This window comes from Argopecten irradians, chromosome 10 (assembly GCF_041381155.1).
Source record: "Argopecten irradians isolate NY chromosome 10, Ai_NY, whole genome shotgun sequence".
NCBI lineage: Eukaryota > Metazoa > Mollusca > Bivalvia > Pectinida > Pectinidae > Argopecten > Argopecten irradians.
In genome coordinates this window covers 16,294,216-16,312,391 of record NC_091143.1, presented here as the reverse complement: position 1 = coordinate 16,312,391, position 18,176 = coordinate 16,294,216, and the positions used below count along the sequence as shown (strand labels likewise).

Sequence of the window (18,176 nt, the reverse complement as noted above, 5' to 3'; positions counted from 1 at the left end):
CATGCTGATACATCTGTAGAGTATATCAAATATGTTTTAGTCTCGTAATGTTATAGGAAATGAATTCATTTTAAAATATTATTTCAGGTAGATACGTTATCTTTGATGCTAAGATTTCGATGAATGTGCACCTATACTGACTTGGAAGATATGAAATTTATCCCATCTGTTAGCAAGAAGATCTGTTCGTAATTTGGAATTAGCAAAGTTCAGATCATCCCCCAATATCTAGGTACATTGTAACATCTTTATTTCTTACTTTCATTTGTTCATGCTATATGATTTCACCAAAGAAACTTGTTTACGAAATGAGAGAACAGAATACTTATCCACATACAGACCTAATCATCTGCCTCTTAAAATGAGCTCCTTTTCTTTTTCTTGTCGTTCATTTTATAATGAGCATATCAATAAACGACAACAAAAAAGGAAAATGTGCTCATTTTAAGAGACGGAGTTAGGAGCACCACATCAACACTCAAACACTTATACATGTATTATCCTAGCCCGACATACTTTGGCCCTGACACCAGACTTAAACATTATGACATGGTACAGCTAGCTGTCTGGTGTAGACCAGACATCTATCTGTCATAAAGTCTGGTGTCAGGGCTAGAGTATCTCGGGCTAATATTATCCATACAATGATCTCTAATCCACGACTTCCAAACCTAAAATGCCTAGAATTAAATTAGAATTAAAGCTCCCAGGCAAAATCCCCTCATTAACCTCCTAAAATTAACTGCAATCACGAGGGACATAGTTTCGCCGTAGTAGCTTTTTGGCCTTACACGTACGTTACACCATTTCTCTGCTGTTGATACGGGGGCGAGCTTACCAAGTCGCGAATATTACAGGTTAAACAATATAAACTTTTTTATATATTAATTTCCAATACTTTTACAATGTATAGACTGTCACTATCACACGTGATATGCTCATTCTAAAACGAGTTTCACAAAAATATACACATAGAACTCCAAAGTTATTGACCAGTACATTCCGAACGTCTCTCGAATATTGAAATCTCGACTTTAATACACATACAAATGTACTTTACTTATGAAAATGCGGATGTGCATGCACGGGCTTATGTGCTTACTACATGGCGCTTGGTTCCATCAAACTGGCAAATGTTATCAGAAAGGAATATTAATTACTCCAAAGCAACGTTAGAAAAGTGACAGGTGTATACGGGCCAACACAGCGTTGACGAAATAAATTAAAAACAAAGCAAAAATTTAGCAAAAAAAAAAAAAAAAAAAAAAAAGCTATTAGTACCTCGGGCAAATTGTAGTCCATGGAATAATGATCTCTAATCCACTGAACTTTACGAATGTACACTAAAATGTCACTAAATTAAATTATGTTAAATGCTCCAGGAAAAAATATCCCTTATTAACCTCCTAAAATTAACATGCAAATCACGAGGGATGTAATTTCGCACTGTAGCTTTTATGGCCTTAACAATGCATGTACGTTACAATGTTTAGTGACCTCCTGTTTCTAATTGTGAGTCTGTAGTACGGGGGCGAGCTTAAATCTGAAGTTCTACGAATTACACATTACATTTTAAACAAAAATAAATGTTATTCTTTTTTATATATATAAATAATTTATAACAATACTTTTATAATGTAAAACGACTGTATTATACAATGTGAAGTTTTATTTTAAACGAGTTTCCCAAATTTATACACATAGAAAATGGCAAAGTTACTGAAATACATTCCGAAGGTATCTCGAATCTTGAAATCTCGAAACACATACAAATAGTATTATATAAAATGCGGATATGCATATATCAGGTTATGTTGCTTAAATGGCAGCTTGATTCTATCAAGTCTGGTAAAAATGGTGTGAATGTAGTCATGTTAATTACTCCAAAGCAACGTATGAAAATGGTGAAAAATAAATACTCTCGTCAAAATCAGCGTTGACGTACGAAATAAATTAAAAGCAAAGCAAAAATTTACAAAAAAAAAAAAAAAAAAAAAAAAACTAAAAAAAGTCCGTGAAGAACATTTACAACGCAGCCTCGCTTTCAAAGCCTTCAACTTTTCTTTACTTTAAATGTTTTTAGAACTGGGAAACTAAGCAGTCACTTGACCGTGTTTTAAATGTAGAACTTTTGAAGGCAATATACGCATTTAGACTGGTTTTCTTTGGCCCGACTATTCACTCAGGGGTATTAAATGCAAGGCATTATTTTACTATATACAAATAAGTGTTTTGACAAATGTATAACCCACAATATAATGCCTATAATTAGAAATGTTTTGAAAAAAAAGAAGTCAAAATATGATTGTTTAGTCAATGTACATCATAAATGTAGCAGGGTCATTGTATGACGTCAATGTTTATTAATATTGCATTCTATGTGTATATCTTTATAATGTTACAATGTCTGTATTATGTTTGTGACCTCCTATTGCATATATTGTTTTCAGGGAGTGTAAAATCTAAATCTGAACATTTCTACGGTATTACACAGACATTTTAAGTCATCTATAATATATATATGTTATTCTGTTATGCGTTTATACGATATATGAAAAACCCTTTATATACTGTCACCCTTTGACGTCACACTGGTCACTTAAGAAACGTGACCGGCTGTACCGATACAATGTGCAAGTTTACAACAGACATTTTGAAATTAGAAAACAGACTAGAACTGGCAATTAGTTTTAAAATACTTTGTAAGGTTCATTTGCACTATTTCCTAAATGCAAGGCATTCCACACTAAGTAAGTAACAAATGTAAACTGATCTAAAATATTAATTTTTATCTGATTTAAAAGTATTCAGTATATTCAGAATTAAAATCACATTGTTTTGACGAAGTACTTACCTGAGGATATTATCAAACGGATTGGATTCGATTTAGAACCCTAGTATGAATTGAAATTATGTTAATATAAACAAAATTTGTTTTGTCCTTGTTAGACTATTCGTTTCATTAACATTTTTGTCCCATAATTGTTTCGGATGATATTTCAGTTAAATGTATCGAGTTCTCTGACTCCCAGGCAAAGCCCCTTTGAAAAGTCTCACACAGGTCTGAGATGATTGGTTTTTTTTCCTGACTGCTTCCAAATAGTTAATGAGTTAGTTTCCATACGGATAAAGTCACTCGGTGATAGTAATCCCTGTAGTATAGAGGATGGTGGCCTGGATAAATACTGGCTAGTAGATCATCATCATTTGACACCAAAAATAGCCGAGTGGTTTTATATAAGTAACTTGATCGCTTTCTGTGCAAATGGCGACACCCGGAAACCAAAGTGGGCAGGTATTGATGAGTGCTAAATATAGAGAGACAGACGATATATATATATATATATACAATGTATATAGGCATATACAAATGTATGCTTATAAAAAATCATAACCCACAATAATGCCTATAATTACAATGTAGTTTAAGCTTATGTTTCAGAAAATAAAAATGTCTTAATGATTGTTTACGTCAATGTACATAACGTTACGTGTACATGTACAGTTTGATGTCATGATATTAGATCTATACTATCTAAAATAATTTGGCAATTAGAAAGTCAGATTTAGCAGATGTATCGTGCCAGGTCCCTGTGGTTCATAAATGTAACTTTTGGTAGGGAGACAACTCAATCTGATTATCAAATTATTCAATTCCTATGCCGAGAGTTATCTCCCATGCGTGTTACATGATAAACATCCTGTGAGGAAAAACATGTCCTCCAGTCGGAAATCGTCGAAAAGGCGACTTATCTCATCTAGTGACGAAGATTCCGGCCCTTCTACACGAAAGAGTATACATAGACTGTCAGCTCAAAAGAAACGCGGTGTAAAACTATCCTTAGAATCAGACTCTGAGAATGAAAATGTTGAGAATACTGCTGTCCATTCTGAGATGGTAACATAATCTGATAATTATTAACCAGGTTGGGGACCATCCCGTATATGCAGGATAGTCCTGCATTTGAGTAATAGTCCTGTATTTGAGGGATAAATTTGTTACTCAAATGCAGGATTATGTGAAATGAAAATGGATAAAGTTGTTTTAAAAATTTGTATCAAAAAAGGGCGTCATCATTTTCAGATACCCATATAACTAATTGAAAACTTATGTATGTGTTTATGAACTATTGAATTCTATTATCTCACTTTGTAATAAAGTGACAATTTAGGTGCTCTCCATAGACTACAGTGTATAGCCATCAGGGAAATTTAGTGCAAATGTCATGGTTGATTGACTTTTACCTGTGTTCTATTTTTAGCCCGGCCCATAGTAAGCAATAGAGGTGATTTTGTTTGTGACTTTTACAAACATTTAGATGATGAAATTTGTTTCCATTTGAGTAATAATGTGGAAAGTTGTATTAGTGATGATGCCATATAAAAATTATGATGCCCTTTTTTGATGACAATGTTTAAATCAACTTTATCACTTTTCATTTCATAGAATCCTGCATTTGCGTAACAAAATTATCCCTCAAATACAGGACTAATTACTCAAATGCAGGACTATCCTGCATATACGGGATGGTCCCCAACCTGTTAACTGCCTGTTACAATCGTAACAATGTTTTTACTTTCACTTTATCATTTAGTCTACTAACCTAAGTCTGTTATATGTTATATCAGCTAGGTTAATATGAATTTAAGGCAAAGCCTCAGAAGAGCGCAGATACATGTACATGTACTGTCTATTACATGTAAAAGATTATAACATACATTAGCTGCGATGATGTAGCTCTGAACGACGGACGGAAGATTTCTGACAGATGGGTGCTCGACACGGAAAGCCGAGATGACTCGGCCAAAATGCATCAATTGATTCTACTACATTTTCTTTTCTTCAATTTAACGCAATAAATATCTATTTCAACTTGACAACGCCATACATATATTCTTCTTTCATACTATCGATAGCGTTCAGAAAGAAATCTCAAAATTACTCACAACATGAGAAAATATTTCTTTAATAGTCATTTTCTACTGGCCAATATATAATTATACTAAATGAACTTTCTATATAATGTAGGCCATGCTCAATCAAAAATAGTACGATCGCACTAATCTTTGCTCTGAGCATATATGGCGGAGCAGATATTTGTGGACTCTTCACTGAGCTGACGGTGTCCGTTGCGCTTGGTAGGAATCGATGCATACACAGGAAACTATATTGAGACCCGTACATTTCAGTGGGTTGTACTTGTCCTTGTATACTGTGATATCATACTAAGAACACTATACTAACAGTAATTTTAAAGTGTAAACAGCGACTAACACACTGTATGCATAGTACTAGTACAGTAATTTACTTAATCTTTGTTCTGTGTATTGCTAGATACCGAGAATTTAATAACATGGCTGGCTGCACAATTCAATGTCCATAGTGGGTTTAGTTAGACCTCAGTTTATAGACAGAGTGACTTGACAAATCGCTAAATGCGTCAACACAAAGGTGTTTCATGGATTATGTATAGCTTCGCTCTACGCTGGAACACGATAGGTGTTTTGCGTCAGAGCTGACCTGTGTGCATCCTTATATGTTAATGGATTAACTATGAGTTAATTTTTTTATGATAATGAAAAAGGTTTAAACACAAAAAATACTGTACAGTGACTCTAGACTAATAAACTCAGCGAAACTCTCTCGTAATTCAAATATTACTCAATGATGAATCACTTCAAACACTTTAAAATTCATTTTGGGACTCTTTTGTCTATGAAATTATTACGTCGTATGTCTATCTCACGCCAATCAGAAGCGACGTTACAGAAACGGTCGTCGCCATTTTTTCCTTTAATGGGGGCTGATCTGATACAGTAAAATTTTTAAGCAATGAAAATGCTCGTAACAAGCAAACATGAAATGATTGTTACTTGATATTGTATTATACATTGTTTAAGGATTACTTGAATAGTGTGTTTTTCTACTGTTATGGAGATATAACACCAAAAATCTGAGTGTACTCTAAATAAACCTAAAGGCGGTCGAAGAGGGTTTATGATGAGAACTGTACACTCAGATATTTTGTGTTTTTATATCTCCATAACATAAAAAATCTATTCAAGATAATCCTTATAATTCAATTTACTAAAGATAATCTCTTCAACATTTAGCGATATTCGTCTTTGGGACTCTTTTGTCTGATGAAATTAATTACACTGTTCATCTACTCAGCCAACTCAGGAAAGCGACGTTACAAACGGCGACGCCATTTTTTCCTTTATGGGCTGATAAAAGTAAATTTTTAAGCCAATGAAAATGCTCGTAACAAGCAAAAGTGAATTATATTTAAATATTTGACATACATGTAGCACTAGGCTTCATTCGGGGGCCAAGATTGTTCTGTTAATGCTTTTAAAATGTATCCCATTAATCATCTAACAGCACAGGCGTCTGCTTTTTGCAAGTGTTCCTGAAACTAATACAATATTATTAGTTACACAGTTTGTGAGTGACCTAATACGGAAAAAAACTATTGGGTTGTCTAAAATAAGCTTGCGACTACATGTTTATTTTAGACACCCTCAATATTTTTCCCTATATTAAAGTCACTAACTAAATTATCGTAAACGAATTTTATCCGTCGAAGACCTCTTTCAATGAAGTAACTGCAAAATGCATTATGTACCTGAGTCTATGGAAACCAAAACGCACTCCAAACCTAAAACAATTTTTCCACTCTCATTGAAGACTCGAATTGCGTTTGTCATAGTCCATTCCTGTTTAATAATCCTAAATAAAGTGTTGCCGGTTGCGGTTTGATTTTGAAAGTGGGTCATCGCACATCATATCAGCGCTATCAGTTCTCAAACATTTTGACGCGTCCATCTCGTTGAGTGCCGTCATCACGAAAGCATTACTAGACCTGCCATCTGTGATGCTAATGACGTTGAGGGGCAAAGAATGATACATCTATCGTCCAAACCTGATACGATTTCTACTGAACCTTTATAACGGAAACTATATCTGTATACACGGTGACGTCATTTTTAGATGCAAAGTTTGAAATACAAGTGATTCTTGTCTGAGGCGCGGGATTACAATAATAAATATCCCTACCCAGTACTTTAATAGTAGGGAGTAGGTTATTGTATTTTTTCGGTCCAAAAACCAGAAAGAAGGCACCTCGTATTTTACAGTAGATATGCATTATCATAATGTAACCACTGTAGATTATCTGAATGCCCTAGCTATGCTGAAGTCACTTAATAAAAATTCTCTTAAATACATCAAATCTTAAATCTAGCCATCAAATTCATGGACAAACTACACTGTGTAAAAAGGTGAGAGTAAATGATGATATGTATGAAATGTGCCACCAGGGCTGGCTTAACTTGCGATCCTAGGACTTATATAAACATGAACATAGTAATTACTGGTTCCCCGCTCTAACCAGCTGAGGTACATGTAGTAACGCCACTTCTCTTTCTTATAAAATAGTAAACTACAAATGAACATGTATTAATCTATTACTAATAAGTCACCTTAATAAAATACATATAAATGGCTAAATAAAAGGGGGTGGCGAGATATATCCAACGTTCCCTGAGGGTGCTTGGTCGGCGAAGTTCAGGTGGAGGAATCCGAGTGAGACTACTAAAAGTCTAATCAACAGCGCCCATAGACGATATGTGAAAGACAGCAACTGTAAATGGGATGGAGCATCAACACAAGTGGTGTCCGGTGCAAAACTTTTATTTCTTTTACCATGTTTCTTCGGTATCGGCAATGAAAAAAGGCCAACCGACATCAGAACAAATTTAACATCCGGAATAGGCTTCAGAGCTAGAAAGTTGTAAATTACGGTTCAAGAAAGCTTGATCTCACATAAACTTGTTAACGGATCACGTAGTTCTACACACAACTAAGACCGGAGAAAAAAATGTTGGATGGGTAGAATAACAATATAGTAACATATAAGTAATGCAATGCGAAAAATACAGTGATCTGAAATGATTGTATACTATGAATTTAGCATAAAAAGTTTAAGTACACTTATCAAAAATGCCATATACACTTTATAATAGCCAACCTGGTGGCGTTCCATAGGTGGAGGTGGTTTTCTAATCATCTGCAGAATGTAGAATCTAATGTTTGCCTGCGTGGTACGAATATTGCCGAGTATTTACATATGGATGACAAGGAGAGATGGTAGATTTGTCTTCAGAAGGGTTGGTGGTTAAGACTGCTGAGTCCATTCTGATGATGCCAGGTCTCTGCGCTCAACCGTGTATTGGTTGGGTTGAATTGTTTTGTCTGATCTTTGGTTTACCGTTTAGTTTTGTTGTAGTCTACCGTGGAGGTATACTTCGCAGCGCGACTCTAAGATTTGTTAAGGGGCTTGCCACTCGATTTAGTTTTGAGGGTTTGGTTGCCAGGCTATCCGGTGGTGAGTGTTACCAAGGCGTAGGATTTTTGTTTGGCTATGTGACTGTGGTGTTGTATGGTAAACTTAACTAGAGGTTAGTACTGTACATGTTGCCGTTCCTGGAATGTGCCGTACATAGCGCTCTTGACAGTGGTTTTTTTCCGCCTGTGGTCGGAAATGCGGGCTAAGGGTAGATTTGTGGGCACTTCTGTGTGCAGAAGTGTATCTTGGTAGGGTATTGGCTGAGTGTTTTAAGTGTACATGACGCCCCCGGCCCCGGGCGAAAAGCATGATAAGTTCCGCAACGGGTGTGTTGTGATGCAGTTGGAGACATGGTTATACATTCTTGTTTGTAGCGGTTTGTATTTTTCCAAAACCAGAAGCAGGCACCTGTTTTTACAGTAGATCTGCATTCATAATGTACACTGTAGATTATCTGAATGCTAGCTACGCTGAAGTCTCTTAATAAAAATCTTAAATACATCAAATTAATCAGCCATCACAATTCATGGACAAACTACATGTGTAATAGGGTTAGAGTATATATGTATGTATGTAATGTGCCACCAGGGCTGGCTTGAACTTGTGACCTTGGACTTATATATACATGTACATGTAATTACTGGTTCCCCGCTCTACCGGCTGAGGTACATGTATGCCACGTCTTATAAAATAGTAAACTACAAATGTACATGTATTAATCTTTTCTAATTAGTCACCTTAATAATTAATATAATTGATTAATTTGCAAATTTGCAAATTGACATTAGTTTTACATACTTAAGTACACAATGCTCTCCTCAATGATATTTAACCTAATAATGGACTTTTTTTCCTTCAGGGGTCCAGAAGTTCTGAAAGACTTCATAAAAGATATTCACGGTCCTTTAGGATGCCATCCCGTGACAGTATATGGAAAGATATTCCAACAACTCCAACATCAGCGATTGGTCGTCTAAAGCCATTGAGAAATGTTCACAATTTAAGCAGAATGTAAGATTGAGTATTGGACAATATAATATAGTTTTTTTCCCTTAAAGTTTTATATTTTAATATTTTACTGATGGTATACACATATTAGTTGATATCCAAGATTCCTTATTAATACAACCGGGTTCAATCTTACTAACCTTAATTTGAGCAATATACTATAGTCATTTTAAGGGTATATACTTGTATTACTAGATATGTGTCCAACCTGCACATGCTCAGAGGGCAATTGATTTAAAGTTTTAGCATTTCCAGCTAAAATCTAGATAATTTTTTCAAATTAATTACACAAGGTCAATGATTTATTTTATATTATCAAACAATACAGCAATAACCTTTTGATTCATTTTAAATCTAAATATTTACATTTACTTTTAACTTCTACTATATAATCTAACCAAGGCAAAGTGAAGTATATGACGGCATAACTGACACCTAAAACGTGACCGTTATGACGTCACTAATGTTGATGTGGTGACGTCAACTGATCACCGTCAAAATAAATGACTGTTCCATCTTGTGGATGAAACCATCGTTGATAAACGGTTTTCCTGGTCTAGCTTAAATAATGTTAATGCAGAAACCCTAAAATGAATTGATAATGTAAATATAAGCATTAAACTATCTTTCTATGGCATCTATGGTCCATATAGATGCCAGCTAGCTGAGCTTTGCAGACAATCATCTCGTAATGCACTAGCGCGCATTATGAAGATTGGCTGCAAAGCTCTGTCATCTATATAGACCATAGATGCCATAGGAGGATAGTTTAATGCTAAATGGATCATCGGTGTGCAATATACGGCCTCAGCTATTAATGTCAAGCTATATCAGTATCTAGAACGTTCTTGAAACAAACTTTTAGGCCTGTAATTTTGTTTTATTAAATGCAACAGTATCAGTGTAAGTGTTTCTGATGTTAGCACAGTTATAATGGTATTCAAAATTAATTTCGTGATTTATATTCCATAGAACCCATCGATACAATCAGGACTGTTATAATTCGGACGATGAAGGGGACTCTGGGTCAGATAACTTTGTGGTGCCTGACAGGGATGAATCTGAAGACGATATTTCCAGTGATGGAGAAGAAGAATCTGATGTTGAGAAAAATAAACATGGAAAGGTACAATAGTTTTATGTTTGATACAAGATGTCAATCTGATGAAAATCATTTGTTATGTAGCCTTTTCTCCCATTTTTTACAGGGATACTTCATGGTTTAAAGGGAAAAAACAATTAAAATTAAATTGAAATTAAAAATTAGACTTGTAATTCCACTCCACTACGATACTCTATGTTATGCTCCAATACAAGATCTAACAACTTCCTGTTCTGAGGCACCTCAGCATGACTCCTGGCCTACAATGGGAACATCTTGGAACATAATATATGTATAGCTAGTAGCGATTCATACTTCAAAGAGAATCTGCAACCACACCGAAGATTTCTTAGGTGATTGCGACACGCTGATTGGCTAACCAACCGGGTCATGCTGAGGTGACCCCGAACAGGAAGTTGTAAGATCTTGTATTGGGAGCATAATGTAGAGCCTCATAGCAGAGCCTAATTATAAGTCTATTTTAATTATATTGGGGAAAAGACAATTCTATCTTACACATAGGGATGTACAACAGTGACCTCACATGGCTGTTGACAATATCAGTTTTGAAAAATGCTTGTTATAATGGCACTATAAAAACACTCCAAATTCTGTCATTTCTCTTAAGAATGGGGGGAAAAATCAATTGTGAAAGATTTTTGCTGTCAACATTTAACAAACCTTGTTCTGACTAACCAAAATTATACTCTCAGGTGGAGATAACTCTGTCCACTTTACACACCCATGTACTATTCTGTTATTCTATACACCGCAACTGATATTTCGGCAGTGGAAATCGTAAACAAGCAATGAACACAAGATTCCAATCTGATTAATTAGATGTTAAACACATATCGCTAAATAGTATGATATCAGGGTCTTAAAGATGCTCCACCGCTGACAAATGACATTTTTTCACTATTAAAAACAGGATCAGACGATTTAGTATTTTTCTTCAGTTACAAAGGTTACTTTCTTCACACCATTACCGCCATTGAAAAGTTTGAGCTTCTAATTTTACTTCAAGTTAAAAATATGAAAAATAATTAATTGCATCCCAAAAAAATTCCGTGGCACTATATCCTATATGGAATGAACTACTGAATGCGCATGTACCAAAGGCAAAATAAATTATTTTATATTATTTTTTGTGTTAATTAGACTATTATATACACGATTAAACACCAATTATTGTTCAAATGGTGAATATCATTTATGCTCTGTCGGCGGTCGGTGGAGCATCTTTAACATTTATAATTTCAAAGATTTCTTTTCTTTTAGGAACACAGATCTACTGGGAGACATCATAGAGTCAGAGGGTACCATAACAAAATTTTTAATCCAGCAAGCTCCAGCAGTGACTCAGACAATGAGGTAACCAACAGTAGCGTGAGGAATCGTAATTGTGAAACAAGATCACATTTAGATGATAAAGAGTCGGAAGGACATGATGACAACCACTCAGACATTAGCGAGTCTGGTGGTAAATCTAAACAGTCTGGTGAATGTGAGTCAAGGTCACAGAACGATCCAGATGATGATGAGTTGCAGATAAGTTCAAGTTCACGCAAGCGTCGACGGTCAAGGATTCAAAGTAGCAGTGATTCTGACCAAAGTTCTGAGCCATCAGCTAAAGGGAAGCAACTCTTTGTAGAAAGTGAAATAAAAAGTGGCAATGGTTCAAAGTGTTTTGAAGCTGGTGATGTTACACTCAACTCTCAACAGTCTACAACTGAAACACCCGCCTGCAGTAAGAGAACGAAAGATGAAAGTAGTCCTAATCATGGCTCTAGTCCCAAGGACACAGGAGTAAACATGTCTGAAAACTCTGCTACTGAATCTGAAATTCATTCTGACGATGATTCTACATGTACCAGCGTTAACACAAGTGATTCTGGCAGTTCGGGTTGTGATTCTGGACATGATGGTCACTTTGATTTAGACAATATAAAGTCCTCACGTGCTAGGCATCAGATTCAAAAGCAAGAAAGTGAAAAGAAGAAAAAGTTTGAAGCTTTTCTAGAAGCAAGGCGGAAGCTCAGTGCTTCAAAAAAGAAATAATCGTCTTGGAATATACATATTCTACAGTAATGTATTATATATCTGTTATGTTATTGTTAAACAAAAATAAACAATAAACTTATATTTTTTATAATTATTATACTGTTATGTAAACCTCTGCTTATTTTACATACAGTAACATGGAGGCTTAAATTGTTAATTGGAATCTTAAAACTGTAAGACCATATTTAATTTCAAATTAAACATGGTCTTTGAAGTCATTTATAAGTAACAATTATTTGATCTTGAAGTTAAAATCCTCTTATCTCCATAAATGCTTGGATTATTTGTCATGGCCACACTGAGTTTGATTATATACAAGGTTTGTTTGTAAAAAGGGGTATTTAGGCTTATTGTGAGATACATTGTATATAGCTTAAGGATATGGTCCATCGACATGAATTGTGTGTTATTTGTCAAAAGATATATATCAAACAATATCAAAGTCTGAGAAAACTGAAGTGTAAGATTCAAAAGTTGTCAAACTCTAGGATTGTGTTAGTATTAGAAATGGAAAAGTTGCAAACTCTTCACAATCCTCCTGATGTGGCAAGTTGTTCATATGAGTCTACATTATCTTCAGGAGAAGGGAAGTCCTATTTTCCCCTTTTGAAGACATTATTGGAGTCGCTCTAGCTAGCATACATGTCATTATCAGCGTTGATAATGACCATGTTAATTATTAAGATTTGGTACAAGTGTTAAATTACTGTTATGTGTAACAACTGACATTGATTTCTACAGTAATTTTGAATTATAATTGTTGTGATTTGTATGGACAATCATTTAAGGGAAAAATGCAGAAGTTTTAAGAATTTCAAAACACCAATATAACAAGGTTATGGTTTTGATACTTTGCTGTTCTCAAACAGCTGTTTTTATTGATTACAGTGTGAGTGGCTGAATCCCTGATTAGCAGTCGATATACAGGTAAAAATCAGGCACTTTGGAGGACGGTATCTCGGTACCGAAGCGGCCGATTTAGATGCGGTTTCAAACATTCTTGTCAGGAGATAGATCAAACAGGACAACATATCAAAATATAATTTTCCATTCCGTGTACACTTAATACAAAATTTGTCAAGTAAATAACAGTAATTAACTTTGGTGATTCGCAGGTTGTTGTGACGTATTCCCAATAATGACGTCATAGTACCTCAGAGTGACACTGTGCAGACATTTTTGTAGACGTACAAACTGTATATTGACGTCGTTTGTACGTGTTACCATAAATTGAAATACTTTAACAAATATAATTATGATTGAGTCAAATAGAAATCATTTAACATTATTGTTACTACAAGGTTCAATAAAGTATGTATATATACATGGCATGTAAACCTCAAATGATGCTAAATTGATAGATTCACACTGGTGATGGTGTATGTAACATTTTAGAAGCATTCTGCTGTTGTTCAGAAATGAATTTTCACAGAAACTATACACAGGAAAATCAATCCTAAATCCGATTTGGTACATAAATTGCAAAGATGAATTTGACGACATATGACAATTATTTGTCACTCCTATTGATGAGTTTTCAATCTGAGATGTACAAAGGAGCAAATATATGTCAATTTTACGACTTCGTCTGTGGAAATCGGATGATGTGGTTAAAAGCGAAAGATATTGACAACAAAGGGGTGGGCGGTAGTTTAGCAATAAAAAATTGTAGACTTTCGAATAATATCTGGCATGTACTTAATCAGTTTTCTGATGAAAATCATGTGTAATCGAATTATTTATTCAAATTTTATATTTGATGAAATTTACCCGGAACATCGTCTATACTCCAGGGGTTACTATCACTGACGTTACATGCATATTCACCCCTGGATTATCTCATAGTAAAACTGGAGGTAACAGAAAGCACAAGTGTTGGACATTTCTCTCATTGTAATCTTCAAAGAAAATATTTTTAGGCCTGTGATTGGTCATTTTTTTCCTCCTGAATTGCTTCCAGTTTACTATGAGATAGTCCAGAGGTGGATATAACGTCAGTGATGTTAACCCCTGGGGTATCGAGGCTGAGGTAAGCGTGTAAAGCTTGTGACAATTTCAGTCAAATCTGTACGATGTTTTATAAAGGATACGGATACACAAGTTAAGGATTACAAGTTCCGCAAAGAGGATCCATAGTCGTCTTAAAAGACTTAGCAGTTACATAGAAACTTGAGTTGAACTCACACCAAGCAGTACCTAAAATGTACTTGAAGTTACCTCAAGTCATAACTTGAAGTTGTAGCAGTTACAGCACGGACATCGTCGAAGACACACGGGTGATGGGACTAACGCAATCATCCGTGGGTCTCCGACGATGCATCACGTATACAAAATAATAGAAATTTCGTCGTTGCAACCGGAAGCGAAGTTGATTGGCTGCCGTTTGCTCTACTAAATGTGTATACGAAATATAGAAGGGTCTCGGAAGTATTTCGTTGTGCAGAGTTGTTTAATATCATAAATGGGATGTAACATGGGGGCAAAGGAGTACATATAAGATCCCAATATAAAGGTATGTGTACGTTTTCCCGGCATTGCATGGACGATATATTAAAAATATGCCGCTGACTTACAGTAGCCTACGATTTCACATTTTTAAAGTGAACAGTCGGGCAAGGATGGCTAAAGTAGGTAAAAATGGTGTGAATGTATCCAGTATAATTTCTTATGAAATGGAAAAATAAAATATCTCGTCAAAATCTGTCTGCGTACGAAGAAATTGATTTAAAGTTTGTGAATTCTAAAACGTCCCCCCGGCTCACTATGTCCGTGGTTACATTTCCACGCAGCCTCGCTTTCAATGCTTTCAACTTTTCTTTTCTTTAATGGTCAGAACTGGGGAAACTAAGCAGAACTTGACCGTCGTATTAATATGTGAGAACTTTTGGAAGGCCAATGAACGCATTTAGACTGGTTTTCTTTGCCCGACTATTCACTTTAAGAGGTACCGCGAGCCAAGGATTTATAAGTGAGAAGGATTCGTGTCTGTCTCTTTACATTACTAAACACCACGCAAGACGCATATGAACCGGGAATAAAAACCGTTTTTCTCAACAAAAACTTGTCTTATCGAGTCAAACGAAACACCATTGTAAAGTTTATTAAATTTCACGACGTTTATTACTTGCTTTAAAGACGGAATATTTAGAGGATATGTCTTAAATTTTCGTTAAAAAAATCGATAGCTCATAAAATGACGGCCCCACTTCAGAAAGTAAGACGGTAACCCTCGCACCCGCAAGCTACATCAAAAGCTGCGCCGGCGGATATCAAAGGAAAATCAGTCGTCGCCCAACGTCACGGTCAGTGCACAAACACAAAAAGCGCCTGCCTTGGACTTCCCTAAAACCCAGTGTGACTTATTATCCTTCTCATATACATGTACGTCCTTGCGCGAGCTGACTATATATTAGGCTAGGCAAAAAAAAAAAAAAAAAAAAAAAAAAAGCCTTATAATATAGGCAGATTTAGCGGACTAGTGTTGAACATGACCATACCATAGAAGACTATCTTGACTCGTTCATACAGATCTAGAGTTACTGCCAATATTATAGGAGTTATGATATTGTTAAAAATCGGGAGGAACGTAGGCAAGGTAGATTCAGTATCTGGTCCTAGGATAAACAAACGCACGTGATTGCACTAATAAACACAAATACAAGAATATCAGAAAGTACAGACGTTTGATGGAGATATCCTCTGTGATAATGGTATGTCGAGGACATTTAACACTTGCCACATTTCACTACAATTCTTGGTGGTTCATCAAAGCTTGCCAAGCAGCAGAACGCGTGGTGTCTTTGTGCTATCGACGCTACGAAGACTGGTTAGGGAAAGGATACACTCAACTACAAAAGGTACAGAAATACTACTTCTGTGATTATCTTATAAGTGATTCGCAGAATCTGTATCTACACGAACTAGATCTAGAGGTAATACATAGACCGACGGCTGATTTGTGCCTCCCGCCTTTGCCTATGCTTTATTCTTGTTGGTGCTATCAAGTTACAAGCTCTGCCAAACTTACATTGCTCGAGCGTACATGGCCGAGTTACTGGAATTACGAACTGACGATAGATTTGGAGTGACTAAATATCCCACAATCGATGAACTGAACTTCTGTAACGTTACATTGCCGACACGGGGCTGTGTAAGAAATGTGGACGTAAACGATATTATATATAAAACTGACAGTGGATTAACATCTGTCCATATTGTTTTCACATTGGAAAAAAAAAGTATTCGAGACCGTAGACAAATTGAAAGAATGACAGTTTGATCACGTGCTTTTCCCGGCATTGATTTATACCCTAGTGCATAATGCCTAAAAATATAGGACATATACAGATTTATGATTATTGTTAAAATCGGGAGGAACGTGAGGCAATGTAGATTCAGTATCTGGTCCTAGGATAAACAAACGCACGTGATTGTACTAATAAACACAAATACGAGAATATCAGAAAGTACAGACGTTTGATGGAGATATCCTCTGTGATAATGGTATGTCGAGGACATTTAACACTTGCCACATTTCACTACAATTCTTGGTGGTTCATCAAAGCTTGCCAAGCAGCAGAACGCGTGGTGTCTTTGTGCTATCGACGCTACGAAGACTGGTTAGGGAAAGGATACACTCAACTACAAAAAGGTACAGAAATACTACTTCTGTGATTATCTTATAAGTGATTCGCAGAATCTGTATCTACAAGAACTAGATCTAGAGGTAATAAATAGACCGACGGCTGATTTGTGCCTCCCGCCTTTGCCTATGCTTTATTCTTGTTGATGCTATCAAGTTACAAGCTCTGCCAAACTTACATTGCTCGAGCTTACATGGCCGAGTTACTGGAATTACGAACTGACGATAGATTTGGAGTGACTAAATATCCCACAATCGACGAACTGAACTTCTGTAACGTTACATTGCCGACACGGGGCTGTGTAAGAAATGTGGACGTAAACGATATTATATATAAAACTGACAGTGGATTAACATCTGTCCATATTGTTTTCACATTGGAAAAAAAAGTATTCGAGACCGTAGACAAATTGAAAGAATGACAGTTTGATCACGTGCTTTGATTTATACCCTAGTGCATAATGCCTAAAAATATAGGACATACAGATTTATTATCAGTTGTGATTGAAATCTATATCCTTTACACGTATTCGGGTGCAATTGCCGGAAGTTGTTAACCAACCATTTTTCACGAGTGATTTAATTTCGCGTTTTCGTGGGCTATAATCATAAAGTGGTAACCCCCACTCTTACTTATATTTTGTACGGCGTGTTCTCTCCATTCACATGGCGTTTTGATATAATATGGCGATATTAACATCAACAGATTGAAAGGTGCAAACTGCGTGACCTACTTGCTTCACAGATGATATGAATGCGAAGTGTACATTTGACTCTCGAGAGCAATTGCAACATCTAGGAGAAATTCGCATAAATTTCTGGAAAGCTTCGCAAATATACGTAATGTTTTAATATTTGTGGTCTTCTGAGGCCACTCTAAACCCGTGTCGGGTTTATTTTTTTCGTTACTGTAAACCAACTTGCATTTATGGACGGAAGAACTTTTGTTTACAATAAATGTGATTAATATCGCTATAAACAGATCTGTTACCAATTTGACAACGAAGTA

The 18,176-nt window shown here is 35.7% G+C and overlaps 1 protein-coding gene across 3 annotated transcripts; it reads left to right on the top strand.

Annotated features, from left to right (window-relative positions):
* Positions 1–3,164: 3,164 nt before the first annotated feature.
* On the top strand, positions 3,165–15,502 carry LOC138333251 (dentin sialophosphoprotein-like). Of its 3 annotated transcripts, XM_069281512.1 has the most exons (5): positions 3,683–3,898; positions 9,211–9,362; positions 10,332–10,485; positions 11,743–12,548; positions 13,414–15,502. In XM_069281512.1, the coding sequence occupies exons 1-4, from the start codon at positions 3,716–3,718 to the stop codon at positions 12,520–12,522; spliced, it is 1,269 nt and encodes a 422-aa protein (XP_069137613.1). In that variant the 5' UTR covers positions 3,683–3,715; the 3' UTR covers positions 12,523–12,548; positions 13,414–15,502. The 3 variants fall into 3 exon arrangements, with proteins under 3 accessions (XP_069137614.1, XP_069137613.1, XP_069137612.1); XM_069281513.1 differs by lacking the exons at positions 3,683–3,898; positions 13,414–15,502 and adding an exon at positions 3,165–3,295 and having other exon boundaries at positions 11,743–12,619; XM_069281511.1 differs by lacking the exon at positions 13,414–15,502 and having other exon boundaries at positions 11,743–12,619.
* Positions 15,503–18,176: the final 2,674 nt, after the last annotated feature.